A 15,410-nucleotide genomic window follows, 5' to 3' on the forward strand; every position below is an offset into this window, starting at 1 on the left:
CACCGAGTGTGGACGGGTTTTCGCTCCACCCTTGTACTTGATTAAAGAATTAAGGTCACTAATTAGTAGGGAACTCTCCTCACCTGGTTGTCTAGGTCTTACTTGAAAGGAAAAGACAGAAGCCTGCAGAAACTAGGCCCTCCATGGAATGAGTTTGACAACCCTGCTCTAACACATAATACTAATGACTATAAGGACAGGACACACCCTATATTTTGGCCTCCGCCTGTCTCAGCAGTCCTATGTGTGTGTCTCAAATGGCACTAGGTAGTGCACTAAATAGAAAATAGGGTGTCGTTTGGTACGCAGTCCTATCCCACTGGGCACACACTGGTTGAACCAACGTCGTTTCCAAGCCATTTCAATGAAATCACGTGGAATAGGCGTTGAACTGACGTCTGCGCCCCGTGGGATGTGTCTCGGGCAGTGTTTTAAAGTACATGGTGGGGGGGGGGGGGGTCGTTTGCAGAGGAGACACACTGAACTGTGTGATGGAGGAAGCTGCATGCTGCAGCTCCCCGTCCCTTTGTTGATGTCCATCACCAGGTGTCCATGGTAACCCTACCACACACATCCCTCTCTCTGCTGCATGCTCCTGCTTTTAACAACTTCCTGGCTGTGTCCCAGATGGCAACCTTTAATCACTAAAAAGTGCACTACTTTTGACCAGAGCCCAGTGACACCTGGTCAAAAGTAGGGCAATACGGGAATAGGGAGCAATTTGAGACGCAACCCTGTCTTTCTGACTACAAACCTGCGCAACCCTGAGTAGAACGTCCTCCAAAACCTTTTGTTAAAGTCAGTTTCTTATACACGATCTTCAGCACATCTATCTCAATCCAATATCAATGTTTTGGAGTGCATTTGGCCTACATGTGGTCATTTGGATAATGAAAACTGCATTTCACAAAATATGGATAGTGTAAGGATAAAACAAAAAACTCAAACAACAAAAGCTGAACTACCAGTATCTGTATTGTGTTTAGAATGTTCTGTTTATTTCTGTTGAGAAAGTCCCACGTGTCCTCATCTGAGAGAGAGGTCCGTGGCTTGGCTGGGTTATATCCACCACACAGGCAAACTGTACTCTGAGGATTGTTAAACGTAAGCGCTTAACCAAACTATGTTTTCCACTTCCACAAACTGTATTTTCATAAGGTTTCCTTGGTTAGTATTTTTAGTCCTTTATGCAGATATAAAAATTCCTAAATTGCTCTTTGTTTACGCCTCAAAAACCCCCCAAATAGGCCTCTGTATTCATCCTGAAATGTTGTCTACTCCCTTGCCTTAAACAAGTATAATTTTTAGAGACACTCAATACTTCTATCTAATGCAGCATTATATAACCAGATAATAATGAATATCTGTTTAGCGTTGTACAATCATTTTCTATAATAATAATAATTTTAAAAATATGTAGTGACAATTTTTTATAGGTATTCTGAATTTATGTATTAGGTCATTCTAGAATGCAGCAGGCGAATAACGTATAGGCTGTCTTAAATAAGACTAAATAATATATATAATAACAATAATAAATAATAAATAATAATGAATAAATTATATTTAAGCAATAAGACCCGAGGGTGTGTGGTATATTGCCCATATACAACAAACCCCTGAGATGTCTTATTGCTATTATAAACTGTCTTCCAACATAGTTAGAAGAGTACAAATAAATGTTTTGTCATACCCGTGGTATATAGTCTGATATAACACGGCTTTTAGCCAATCAGCATTCAAGGCTCGAACCACGCATTTTATAATATAGATTCTAAAATGAATACAGAAATATCAACATATAAGCATTATCTTAATACATAGTGTACATTCATGTTCGTGTTCATATTCATAATTCCTTATTGTAGTTAGAATGAATTACAGTAGCTTTGTAGTATTTCAAGAAGGGTTTGAGTGGATTCATTTCAATACACTACATATCAAAATATATTCTGTCCAAGGTCGCCTATCATTCATACTAGTATAATATAATATCATAAATATAATCTAACAATAATCTAATTTCGATTAGGCACATGATCTCTACACTTCCAAGGCAAATATTTGGATGGGCGAATACCCATTCGATCAGAATTCAGTTGAACATACGTAAACTGTAAACTGAAATAAACAATGATCAAAAACAAAGGTGCAGAGAGGGAAAAATTGTAGCTGTGACTGTGGGCAGTCTGGTTTAATCGATCAGTGATAGTTTGCTCACGGTCAACAATTGATCAAGCCCAAGCTCGAATGTTTTCTGAAGGTCAACACGATATGCAGTCCCAAATGGAGGTACATTTACAATATATCACTTTTAAAGCGTCGTTTAATGCTCCTCTCGGCATAGCATTATTCGCGTTAGCTTTACAACACTGTCTGTCTTGTATCCTTCTATGATTATTGACGCAAACGGTGCGCATGACTTGCGTCTATCTCTGCGTGATGTTTGGATTGATCAGGGGCTCCAGAGGTTTGTGTACAGTCGGTTCTGATACTGTATGTTGGATTATCGGGTGTTTCGTGTTTGTCTTGGAATAGGCTATCCAATAGATGTGTCATTGTATGATTTTTGTCATGGTCTGGAGCCTATATCAAATAAGGGCGTGTTGGTCTTTATTCTTGGCTGATTGTTGGGTAGCTATTGCGGCCAGCCTCCTTACCCAGATGGGGGGGGGGGGGGGGGGGGGGGCAAGCCTGGCGGTGGCATCTGGCCAAAGGTATCGGCCTACAGAGATACCATCTTGCAAGGCGCCGAAAAGTGCGAAGCATCATTAACTCCAGAAAAGCTTGGTTTGCACGAATTTGAAGGGAGGCATGGTGAGTGACACATCAGGGGAAAAAAAGCTGTTATACTGAATCATTATACGAAGTTATTTTACCAACTGCAAATGTATCATTTTCATTTTACCAGGAGCCAACAACATGAACCTGCAGGAATTAGGCAAATCCAAAAATATGAACGAGGCATTTCCCGTTTAGCATGCCTTTATTAAGCACAGTTAGGCTATAAAAATATATAATACAGCTTCTGCAGATATCATTTACAAAATTACAAATAGGCCTACATGATATTGTTAACATTTTTTAAATGTCCCTTTTAGGACATAGGCCCTAACAAATAGAGATGGTTCATGTTTGTTTGAACCCAGAGAGCATGCAGGATTATCATCGGTTGTGAGAAACAATGCGTTGGAACTGTCGAGATTTGTAGGCTGGCTACATAATTCGTGTTACACAATTTCGATTGGGATGAGTTTTGAATGAGTGGAATTTTAAATATATAATAATGATGTCCTAATCAACCCAACACCGCTGCATTGGTGCAGGTGAACAAGACTGCACCACCATTCATGTCGACATTCGATTATTCTACTAGTGGATTATGCATTTTTTGAAATCTTTTAATTTTACGCATTTTCTTTCGGCTACATTGCCTGTGATCTTGACGGTCCGTTGGTTTCGTTGGGTTATGAAGCGGAGGTCGGGAGAGATAGTCCGTGTACGCTCAACGCCTCGTGCTGGTGCTTGCTCAAGGGACCGGGAGGTTTTCTGTCTCCTGCGAAAAACAAACAAGAGATACGTTCATGGAACAAATAAATCGTCATTCTATCCATCATCAGAACAGTGAGAACACAAAGGCGTGTTAGATGTAGGTCCCAAAGCCGTGGCAAGAACAGCAGATATCGCAGCACAATCTCCAAAGAAAACGCCAAACAATACCTCACCATAAGTGCAGCAACAGAGATATGGCATGGGCTGGCCGTTTTAATTATTGAGATATCTAGACAGAGTAGTCTTTGATGTCTCATCTGACATAGATCAAGGTTATTGGACTGTCAATAGTAGCCTATGTGTCCATTGTATTGTAGACCAAATATACTACTGAACACAAATATAAACGCAGCTGTTGGTCCCATGAGCTGAAATAAAAGATCCTAGAAATATTCCATATGCACAAAAAGGTTATTTCTCTCAAATGTTGTGCGCAAATTTGTTTACATCCCTGTTAGTGAGTATTTCTCATTTCCCAAGATAATCCATCCACTTGACAGGTGTGGCATATCAAGAAACTGATAAAACAGCAGGATCATTACAAAGGTGCACCTTGTGCTGGGGGGGTCAATAAAATACCACTCTAAGATGTGCCGTTTTGTCCCACAACACAATGCCACAGATGTCTCAAGTTTTGAGGGAGCATGCAATTGGCATGCTGACTGCAGGAATGTCCACCAGAGCCGTTGCCAGAGAATTGAAGGTTCATCTTTCTACCACAAGCCACCTCGTTTTCTAGAATTTGGCAGTATGTCCAATCCGTCTCACAACCGCAGACCACGTTTATCCACGCCAGCCCCAGAACCTCCACGTCAGGCTTTTTCACGTGCGGCATCTTCTTCTTCCACGTGCGGCATCTTCTTAGATCACCCACCAGGACAGGTGATGAAACTTTAATTAAGCAATCTTTTGTGGGGAAAAACTGAATCGTTGAAATTGTTGCATGTTGCTTTTATATTTTTGTTCAGCATATGTAGCAATCTTTCTTCACAAAAATATAATAGGGACATAGGCCAAGACATCAAAATGATTGGATAAAGAGCAGCATCGATTTTCCAACATAGTATGGATCATGTAGACCTCCTCAAGTATTTAATGTAGAATGGTGCTCATTGGTGTTACATGAATTAGCTTATCAGGCTATATCTTCATGACGTATTTTTTAATAAGTCGATTGAATGAATTGACATCGCTAATTTCATGGTTGTTCTCAATTATATTAAATTACCTCAATGACATTTGTATCTGTAAAAATAAAAACCTTCCAAATCGGCCTACTCGTCAAGCAAACGCACTAAAAGCTTGCAAATAGGAACATAAGATAGCCCAACATTTCTTCGCAAATTGAATAAACATAATTTGAACGTCATAACTGCAACTTTATATTTTGAAGAATATGTAGGCCTAAACGTTTTGAAGAGTACGGTCGAAATCGTTATAGTAATCATATAGGCCTGTTCAAATATTATTAATGTGTTCTTCAAGATAACCTATCATCACCTGAGTGGGTTCTGCTGTGCTATACCTATAGACCAAAACGACTTGCACAGTAAATAAAGTAGCCTACACTTCCAATGCCTTCTCCCAGAGGACTTAATGGTTTCCTTATGAGTCGCACAACGCAGCGCCTGCTCTGTTCAGACATTCTCTAAATGTCAACTGTTGTCTTCCTAGACCCCCTAATTGGGCACCTACTGTTGGGTCGTTAGCTTTCGACCCACAAAGCCCTAATCTTTTTTTTTTTGACGAGTGCATTTACAAATTGCTGGTGTTTGATTGACAGCTGCCTTAAACCGCGCCTGCCACTGTTCTGCATTCAAATATCACCTGCATATTTGAAATGTAAAAACGTGTAGCTAAGTACAGCGACTGCATGGCTTACCTTCTCGTGCTGAGTGTTTGAAGGACATCGCCATGTGGAGGTCTCCACCTTGCATCGTTGCTTCGCTGTTAGGGTGGGCAAGACTTGTGCTTTGAGACTGCCAGTGGTGTCCCGTTGTCATATAGTTTGCTGGTCCACCATACACCCCGTATTGGTTTGGGGGAGAGTAGGCACAAGCATAACTAGATAGGTTTGAAGAAGACTGGAGAGGAAAATAAGAAAATAAAGCCTTTTAAGCACGGAGAAGCAAAACGCCTGAACACTTGTTTGCGTGCATTGTATTTACAGGGGAAATGTAGTGGAAACGGATTTCTGATCAAACTATGAACATATTCGTTGTTTGTGTATTGTTTGTGTATTTGATTCATAAATGTACCTGAGGAAACTTGATGTCTGCCTCTAGGGAGGATTTCTCTATTCCGTTGACACCATGCGCAGAGGAAAACGTCGCTCTGTTTACGCTCGCCCACTCCTCCATTTTTGATGGGTACCCCTCAGCTCCAGCGATGGCTGTGGGAAATGTTTCAGTGTAGAATGTAACATTATTAAGTCTACAAACCAGTTTAGGTTTTATTCGATTTGTATCGATATTTTCAGATACACCTCTGCTGATGACAACATTCCTCTTGCACAAAGACATGCCATGATGAACATTGTTTTTGATTTAGGTAAATTCGTGTGGAAATTCTTCGTTAAACACACACTTCAACCAATCTTTATTTTCTAAAATCAGATCGAATGTTTGTGGCCACAATGTGTTCAATGCCATGTTTTTGTAAGATCAACATTTCTATGAAATTTTAGAACAACATTTAATATTTTAAACATTCTTGTTTATTTGACACCTACAGTGTTTGCCTCTTCGATTTATAGAGGCCTGGTTACATTATAACGCATGTTCTGAAGGGAAACAATGATATCTCAACTAAAATAAGACGTTACATTAACGTTCACAATGGGCTACGGGTTCGATGTAGAACTATGAGTAGGCCGACGAATAGCCAAACCACAAAGTAGTCCTCACACCGATAGGCTAGCCTTATTTGAACATTGACACATTTCAAGAGGATTTAGCGTCCATATTTATATCAGATGTGTAATTTGGCTCCTTTATCAATAGGCATTTTTTTTTAAATTAACTTTCGTTGTATGACTAACATATAGGGCTATTTTAGGCCTAGCCTATTAGGCCCATAATACCGTTTCACTATTTTACAGTTAAACCTATAATGTTATTTTATTTATCAATCTATGTCGTTTAATATAAGTTGGTTGTTTTACGTTGTTCCTCATTCATATGGAATTGTATGATATATATGTTTGATTGACAAGAAACACTAATTCGTAAATATTGAACTATTATGCATCTGGAAATATTGCCAATTTGAGAACTGTGTATGCACTCAGTAATGCCGTTTCTGAAGAAACAACTGAGCTGCAAGAGTCAAATTCAATTTTGCCACCAACCTGCAGGGTCCATGAAGGCTCGGATGCCCAAAATGTTGCTGACTGTGTGCACGGAAGGCCAACCATGGCGGGAGAGGCTAACATGGCCCGGCGTGACCGGTATACCGGGACCGCTGCCAATTTTTGTCCCAGTGGGCGACATTGCGCTGGGGTATGAGTACGGGTACATGTGGTTGTAGGAGAGCTGAGGATGGATTGGCTTGCTGTTCTCATACTGGCCCGGCTGGGAAAGATTTCCTATTTTGTTGCGTAAAATACGGCTTATGGAGCTGACGGAGGGAACGTTATACTTATCACACACTGCATCTGCAAGAAGCCTGTCCCTGATCTCCCAAGCAAATATTCCAGGGTCTCCTTGTTTGTAATCCCTTATGCTTTTCACCACGTTGGGTGTTGTGACCCGGGGTTTACTTCCTCCTATGGCACCGGGCAGTATCGAACCCGTCTCGTTGTATCTCGCTAGTATCTTGCTCACACAGCCATGAGAGACTCGAAGCTGTCTACTGATGTCACACGGTCGTATTCCAAGTTGAGCTAATTCCACGATTCTGATCCGAATCGAATTTGGAAGTGGTCGTCCGTTGACAAATACCCCGCCAAGCTGGTTTACTTCTCCATATGTATGATCTGCAAGAAACAAATAAGGAATTGCATTGAGGTGCATAGACTCGACAGATCAGTGTAACCGTGTTTTAAACAAATAGCATACCCACAATAGCCTGTAGTTTATAGCGTAATGCACAGTGCGCACTCACGTTTCCAAAGCACCATTCCCCATCCTTGATCTAACCTATATCATTAGTATTATTATGGCCTTCAAATACAATTTCCAATAACGTATAATGATCTCAAACTTTGGAAAGCAGCTCAATCCAAATGTGGGTTAAAAATAAATGGAAACAAAGACATGGACTGGAATAGAATGATACATGGGTGCACGCATTTGAGAATAGGATAGTGCAATATAATGGTAAAACCTCTAAATCTCTTTTTATGCAAATATTTTCTCTTGAGGAGTCCATGCCAAATTATCCACGGCCCACTGGGCACAGAACTCAGTTGAACGTCTTTTCCGCGTTAGTTCAACGTAATTCCATTGAAATTACGTGTAAACTACGTTGATTCAACCAGTGTGTACCCAGTAGGGAGAGCTTACCCATTGCCTTTGGTGTGAGATGTTGTCCTTTAGCAGTTAAGAATGGGCGAAAAGTGCGGTCTCTCCCCACTGCACATGAGATGGGGGAAATGGTTTTGCTGTGCGTTTTTCTTTTAGCTCTGCCCTTTCATTTCTGGTAAGATGATCGAAGACGGCGAGTTTGGGCAAAGGTACTGAAGTGATTTTTGTCCCATAAGGGAAAATTTGTCCATCCAGAAGGCTCAAGTGTGCGGAGATTCATTTGACGCGTCCATTACGTCAATCTCGTTGGCTGCGGCTCAAGACTATTTCCCCATTTCATTGGTCTCCTCCTTCGCGTGTATGTTAGCCCAGGCTACTTCACCGAATCTTTTCCGGGTTTTAGAGTTGAACTTCTGTCAAGAGGGCCTTTGTCACACCGACGAGAACTCTTGGTAATCGGAGCAAACATGCGCTTGGAAATTAAAATCTAACGAAAGCTATTCTCTATGACAAGGACGTCTCTGTTTAAATATATTTGATTAATAATGTCTAGAATTAACTTGCCATTAGGAGCAGTTATTTTTAATGCATTTAATGCACATTTTCGGCCGTGATATAGGTTTGCAATATAACGTTAATTTGCAAGGGTATTCGCATTGTTATCCATCCGAATAGTTACCTGCAGTCATTGAAACGTGGACTGGAAGGCATGAACCTATAGACATGTGCTAAAAACGCCGAAAATCTGCCAATTGCGCTTGAATATACCTACTCTATCATTATTGCTAATAATTTAATCTGCATGTGCACAATGACCATATGGAAACCATACTCAATTCATAATATTTCTAGTTTAATAGAATACAAACCATTTCTAACAATGACTTTTGAGGGATCCCTGGTGTGCTTGATTAAGGGAGTGATGATTACTTTGATTACCCATGGCTAAGGCTAGTTTATACATTGACGGCATGGCTGATGGATTATTTTCATGCGGAGCCTTTTAGTTTCTGTAGTATTTAAAGACTATTGATTGCATGCTTAATGACGTTGGACCCTTTCATTTTCCAAACAAATTGTATAGCTATTGATTGTGATAGGTCTATACCTATCAGACACACGTAGGCCTACGAAGAATGTACTTCTCACACCAACAAAATAATTCAAATTATTTAGACGTTTTTGAATCCACAGAAGTTGACCAAACATCTGTACAAAAAAAAAAATACTGTAAGAGTCTCTTTTTAAAGCTCAGAAGCTATTCATACCCATTGACTTAATCCATATTTTGTTGTGTTACAGCCTGAATTCAAAATCGATTAAATGGGTTTTCCTCTCACGTATCTACCTACACACAATACCCCATAATGACAAAGTGAAAACATTTTTGCAACATTTTTGCAAATTTATTGAAAATTAAATAAATATGTAATTTATATAAGTATTCACACCCTTGAGTCAATACTTTGTTGGAACCACCTTTGGCAGCAATTACATCTGTGAGTCTTTTGTAAGTCCAAGAGTTTTCCTCACCTGGATTGTGCAACATTTGCCCATTTATTATTTTCATAATTCTTCAACCTCTGTCAAAATTGGTTGTTGATCATTGCTGGACAACCATTTTTAGGTCTTGCCATAGATTGTCAAGTATAATTAAGTCAAAGCTGTAACTCGGCCACTCAGGAACATTCACTGTCTTCTTGGTAAGCAACTCCAGTGTAGATTTGGCCTTGACTTTTACGTTATTGTCCTGCTGAAAAGTGAAGTTATTTCCCAATGTCTGGTGGAAAGCAGACTGAACCGGTTTTCCTCTAGACTTTTGCCTGTGCTTAGCTCCATTCCATTTCTTTTTTTATCCTGAAATACTCCACAGTCCTTAACGATTGCAAGCATACCCATAACATGATGCAGTCACCACCATGTTTTAAAATATGTAGAGTGGTACTCAGTATTCTATTGGATATACCCTAAACATAACAGTTTGTTTTCAGGACAAAACGTGAATTGCTTTGCAAATTATTTTATTACTTTAGTGCCTTGTTGCAAACAGGATGGATGTTTTTGAATATTTGTATTCTGTACAGGCTTCCTTCTTTTCACTCTGTCAGTCAGGTTAGTATTGTGGAGTAACTACAATGTTGTTGATCCATCCTCAGTTTTCTCCTATCCCCCATTGAACTCTGCAGCTGTTTTAAAGTCACGATTGGCCTCATGGTGAAATCTCTGAGCGGTTTCCTTCCTCTCTGGCAACTGAGTTAGGAAGGACGCCTGTATCTTTGTAGTGACTGGGTGTACTGATACAACATCCAAAGTTTAATTAATAACTTCACCACGCTCAAGGGAATATTCAATGTCTATTTTTTTTTTTTACCCATCTACCAATAGGTGCTCTTTTCTTTCGAGGCTTTGGTGGAAAAGCTCCCTGGTCTCTGTGGTTGAATCTCTGTTGGAAATTCACTGCTTGATTGAGGACCTTACATATACTTGTGTGTGTGGGGTACAGAGTTGAGGTAGTTATTACTTAAATCATGTTAACACTATTATTTCACAGAGAGTGAGTCCATGCAACTTATATGTGACTTGTTAAGCACATTTTTACTCCTGAACTTCTTTAGGCTTGTCATAGTAAAGGGGTTGAATACTTATTGACTCAAGACATTTTCGTTTTTCATTTGTAATTAATATGTGAACATTTCGAAAAACATAATTCCACTTTGATATTATGGGGTATTGAGTGTAGGCCAGTGACAAAAAAAAATCTACATTTAATCCATTTGAATTGCAGGCTGTAACACAGCAAAATGTGTAAAAGGTCAGAGGGTGTGAATACTTTCTGATTGCTGTTCTGCTTGTTACAGTGGTTGCATTATACGTATTTGGCATGCAGGCATACTGTGTATTTTGGTCTTTGCCACTCTTTTTCTCTGAAGAATTATGTTAATAGTTTATTGGTCCACACTATTTCTTATTTGCCTATAAACAAATGCAACATTTCTTTCGTTATAGCCATAATATCATCAAGAAGGTGTTTGGGTGTTGTTTTATTCACTACATGTATATTGTTTTACATATTCATTAAAATTGATTACAAATGATCTGCACTAATATGTTTCCATTAAAATTTACAATATTAAACTTTTGTTGTGCTGCGAGGTGACTACTTCTTTATTTAAATGAAAGTATAGGTTTATACCCTTTAAACTGGTAGAATCTTGTTTCAATTTTCTTTCTTGCTTTCTTTTATTGAGAACATTTCTGTGTTTGCTTTTTTTGATTGAATGTTTGTGAGGATAATGATCTCATCGTTCAGTCAGAGGACTTGAACAAGACAAGGCTCGTGCAAGGCAAGGTGTCACTGAAAATATTATAGACTACAGTGCATATCCACACCTGCATGTGCATAACATATTTTTTTGATAAGCATTTGATATAGGCAGCCTGCTGTATTTATTGCACATAGATCATAAAAAGACACCTGGTTTTGTGATTTAATAATCATTTGGTGTCCTATTTCATACATGTAGACTTACATGTAGACTTGTAGACTTACAACCCAGCTAGCACATAATGTTGTGAGAACCATAGAGCTTAGTGAGAGCGTGGTGGTCCTATAGTTTGCATACAACCTTCCCACAACTTTGTGGGAATGATGCAGAATAGTAACTTGGCTTTGGCTTTGGGACATTCTCAGCATATTTAAGGAACTTGAAAAAAAACAACACTGTTAATACTTCCAACAGAACATTTCCTAAAAGTTCAAACATGGTTACATTTCATTTAAATTTTGGGAATGTTTTGGGAATGTTCTCCAACTGGTTTGACATTGGGAATGTTCTCAAATAGTTAAGAAACAACGTTCTTCTGTGGGAATTTCAGTACTTCAGCATAGCGTTTCCTACTGGCTTCCTCATAGTTCTATTTAAAGTCATGTTCTCAAATTGTTCCAAGACTGTTAATTAAAACCTCTTAAGGATCCATCCCTTTTTTCAATTTTCACCTAAAATTACACACCTCCAAGCTTTGTAAGGGCTATTTGACCAAGAAAGAGAGTGATGGAGTGCTGCATCAGATGACCTGGCCTCAACAATCACCTGACCTCAACCCAATTGAGATGGTTTGGGATGAGTTGGACCGCAGAGTGAAGGAAAAACAGCCAACAGGTGCTCAGCATATGTGGGAGCTCCTTCAAGACTGTTGGAAAATCATTCCTCATGAAGCTGGTTGAGAGAATGCCAAGAGTGTGCAAAGCTGTCATCAAGGCAAAGGGTTGCTAATTTTAAGAATTTAAAACATTTTATATTTGTTTAACACTTTTCTGGTTACTACATGATTCCATATGTGTTATTTCATAGTTTTGATGTCGTCACTATAATTCTAAAATGTAGAAAATAGTACAAATAAAGAAAAACCCTTGAATGGGTAGGTGTGTCCAAACTTTTGACTGGTACTGTATATGTTTCGTTCTCAGCATCAACAAAAAAGGCCCAGTACAGTCAAAATTCAGTTTTTCAGTTTTTTTATATCATATTTTACAACAGCTAATGGAACTAACACTGTAAAAGTGTGAAAACCTGGATCAGTGTTATCTCTTGATAGTTTCTGGTTGAAAATACAATCTACACAGGACGTTCTTATCAGAAGGTTTGCATGGGTGGGAGTTTTGGCTTTCCATGGTGACATCACCATGCATTCAACTGGTTAATAGACCAATAACAAAGAGAGTTCCAAACTTTTCTGCCAATAACATAGTTTTCCCCTCCCTCCCCACTCAGACCACTCCGAGACACTACTAGTAGAATTCTTGCTTTTTTGCTATAAAGCTACTTTTGTCCATTTCAATGGAAATCTATTACAGGAGGGTACCTAATTTTTTACCCAGAATTGATTTGTTATTGATATAAAAACGGTTGCGTTGAGATTTTAGGTGTGTTCAGGTGTGTTGGCCCTGCCCAATAATTGGCTAGACCTGGTCTTAATTAGTTCTTATTTCCTTTGAAATGGGTTCTAGGAAGGAATAGCTTTGTATTGCGTAAAATAAAAACCTGGCATGCTAGCTCCATCCTGGTCGCGCAGTGGATTAACTCCACGATGCCGAATAGAAGATGATAGTTTTGAATCTCACTGTCACAATAATAAATACATGTGTTTTCATGATTATTGCCTAAGGAAATTAATTTCCATATGTCCTATTCGTGCTTCGAGTAAAAAAAAAGATGTTAACCCAGCAGTGTTATTAAGAATCTTAATGAAACATTCAGTGAAAGTTTTAAGGAAGTTATTTGGATAACTCAAAATCATTTCAGTTCTTAAAACTTTCAAGGAACCAGAGTAAAACATTCTCAGAACCTCTCTGCAACCTAGAAATAAACATTCCCAGAACAGGCAACATTTTCACTTCTGTTCTCAGAACGTTTAAAAAACATTCAGTTTTACTGGTCAGGAAAAGTATGGCTTCGTTTCCACAACCAATAACAGACGTTCTCCCAACTTCCAAGGAACCAAATGTTCTAGCTTGGTAGGGTGTATTATAAGCATGTGTCCTTTGGAAATGTGTTTTAATAACACTGCTAACTTATTTTGGGTTAACTTTTTTGAACTCCAAGCACAGATAGAGTGTCTCTGGAAGACTTGCGATTGGCAAAAAACACATTTCCAATTCTTGCATATACAGTAATGCACACTTCCCAGCTAGCACATTTGCTTCCTTGGAAGTTGTTGGAACATATGTTACCGGTTGTGGGAATGAAACCTGAAAATCTGTTTCCGGACTGGTAAAACTGATTTTTTAAAACTCTGTTCCTTGAAAGTTTTCCTGTGAGGTTTTATTAAAGCTCTGAGAAGTTGAGTTTTTTGAATAACATCCTTAAAACTTTCACTGAATGTTTCAATAGCAAACCTGGAACAACTAAGATTATGTGTCTTGCTTAAGGGCACATCAACAGATTTTTCCACCTTATCAGTTCTGGGATTGGCCAATTTGAACTAGTGGCCTTTTGTTTACAGGCCCAACGCTACACCACTAGGCTGCCTGCCAAGCACATGTGACTTGGTTGTAGTGTTCTGTAAATCGATATGCTGATCACAGTTGAGAGCACATCCATGTCCTTGGCTTGATCTGATATGGGTTTGGAGATGAGGTGTGATGCATTCAGTAGAGAAATGTAGCTTCTGCAAGATATTCATTTTTCAAGTCTATTTTCTCAAGAAAATATTTCAATAATATTGACAATTCCACATAAATATTCTACACTAATTCACATGCAGTCTACAAAACGAAAGACAGTCAGTGTTTCCTTTCTGGATATTCTGTTGTTAGATGTGAGCTCCATCTCGTGTTTTCCCTGTTGCATTAGCCTGTCTGTGGGGCCCCTGGCTGGATCACCCTGCTGCCAGGACTTGGCTGTGCAGTTCTCTGCATTCTCCAGATGAGGCTGTGCACATCATAGAATTACATGTATATAGAACACAGTCATTTATATGTTCTCTATGGTGCCCATGCTATGGATGGTTTAGACTCTATGGGACAGTTTCCCGGACATAGATTAAGCCTTTTCCTGGACTAAGAATAACAAGCACTTTTAATAGAGAGTCTCCATTGAGAATTATTTATTATTTCTGCATTAAAGTTAAGTTACCATGTTCCTACAGGGCCAGTTACCTGGACACAGATTAGGCCAGGTCTTAGACTAAGTGTAAATTATAGCTGCCCAGACACTTCAACCTTGTTAATCTCACAACTTGTTCAATTCTCTTTTGTAGATGTCAGTTATATCCATATGCACAATAAGCCCACATGAGTGTTACGACTATTTATATTATTGGATGGCCATGTTGTTCTCTCATATAGTAACATCTGACCGTTAAAGAGCCTGTAAGGAACAATTCAAGTCACAGTCTTGAAAGTCGTCACTGAAGAATAGTTCTTACACTGACATGAATAACGTACATAATTAATTACGCTGTAATGGGAAGAAAAAGGATGGACATTTAAGTCTGTCATTACAGAATCATTTTGCATACTGCTGGATCCTCACTTAGATACACACTCCTCATGAACCAGTGTAGGTGGCACCTATTTTTCTGCAACGGTAGTTATTCTATCAGTACGATGACCTTAGCTGGTCCCTGTGCACTACTAGTACAACACAAAAGCACATGTGTTTTGGGTGGAACTGCATAAACCACAGAAGAGGTCATTTATATAAATAAAACAGTTTTTTTTTTTTTTTTTTAATCATAATAATGGAGGTCTGACTTTTGACATGACTCTTTATTAAGTTCCCTTACAAGAAAAATAAATTATATTCTATTCTCAAGAGCAGCAGCTTTGCAGTCTCTCCAGTCCCGCAGAACTGCATGGTGGCCATTGTGCATTATATCAACACTTACTGT

The 15,410-nt window shown here is 39.0% G+C and overlaps 1 protein-coding gene across 3 annotated transcripts; it reads right to left on the reverse strand.

The window, feature by feature from the left end:
- Positions 1-2,967: 2,967 nt before the first annotated feature.
- LOC110522078 (paired box protein Pax-1) lies at positions 2,968-9,815 on the reverse strand. Of its 3 annotated transcripts, none has more exons than XM_090233455.1 (5): positions 9,552-9,815; positions 6,902-7,528; positions 5,811-5,944; positions 5,435-5,636; positions 2,968-3,556 (listed from the first exon to the last, which is right to left on the reverse strand). In XM_090233455.1, exons 1-5 carry the CDS (start codon positions 9,586-9,588, stop codon positions 3,468-3,470), a joined length of 1,089 nt encoding a protein of 362 aa, XP_090089581.1. In that variant the 5' UTR covers positions 9,589-9,815; the 3' UTR covers positions 2,968-3,467. The 3 variants fall into 3 exon arrangements, with proteins under 3 accessions (XP_090089581.1, XP_021455839.1, XP_021455838.1); XM_021600164.3 differs by lacking the exon at positions 9,552-9,815 and adding an exon at positions 8,058-8,721; XM_021600163.3 differs by lacking the exon at positions 9,552-9,815 and adding an exon at positions 7,657-8,068.
- Between the last annotated feature and the right edge of the window lie 5,595 nt (positions 9,816-15,410).

This window comes from Oncorhynchus mykiss, chromosome 4 (genome assembly GCF_057628025.1).
Source record: "Oncorhynchus mykiss isolate SJ-2025 chromosome 4, ASM5762802v1, whole genome shotgun sequence".
Taxonomy (NCBI): Eukaryota; Metazoa; Chordata; class Actinopteri; order Salmoniformes; family Salmonidae; genus Oncorhynchus; species Oncorhynchus mykiss.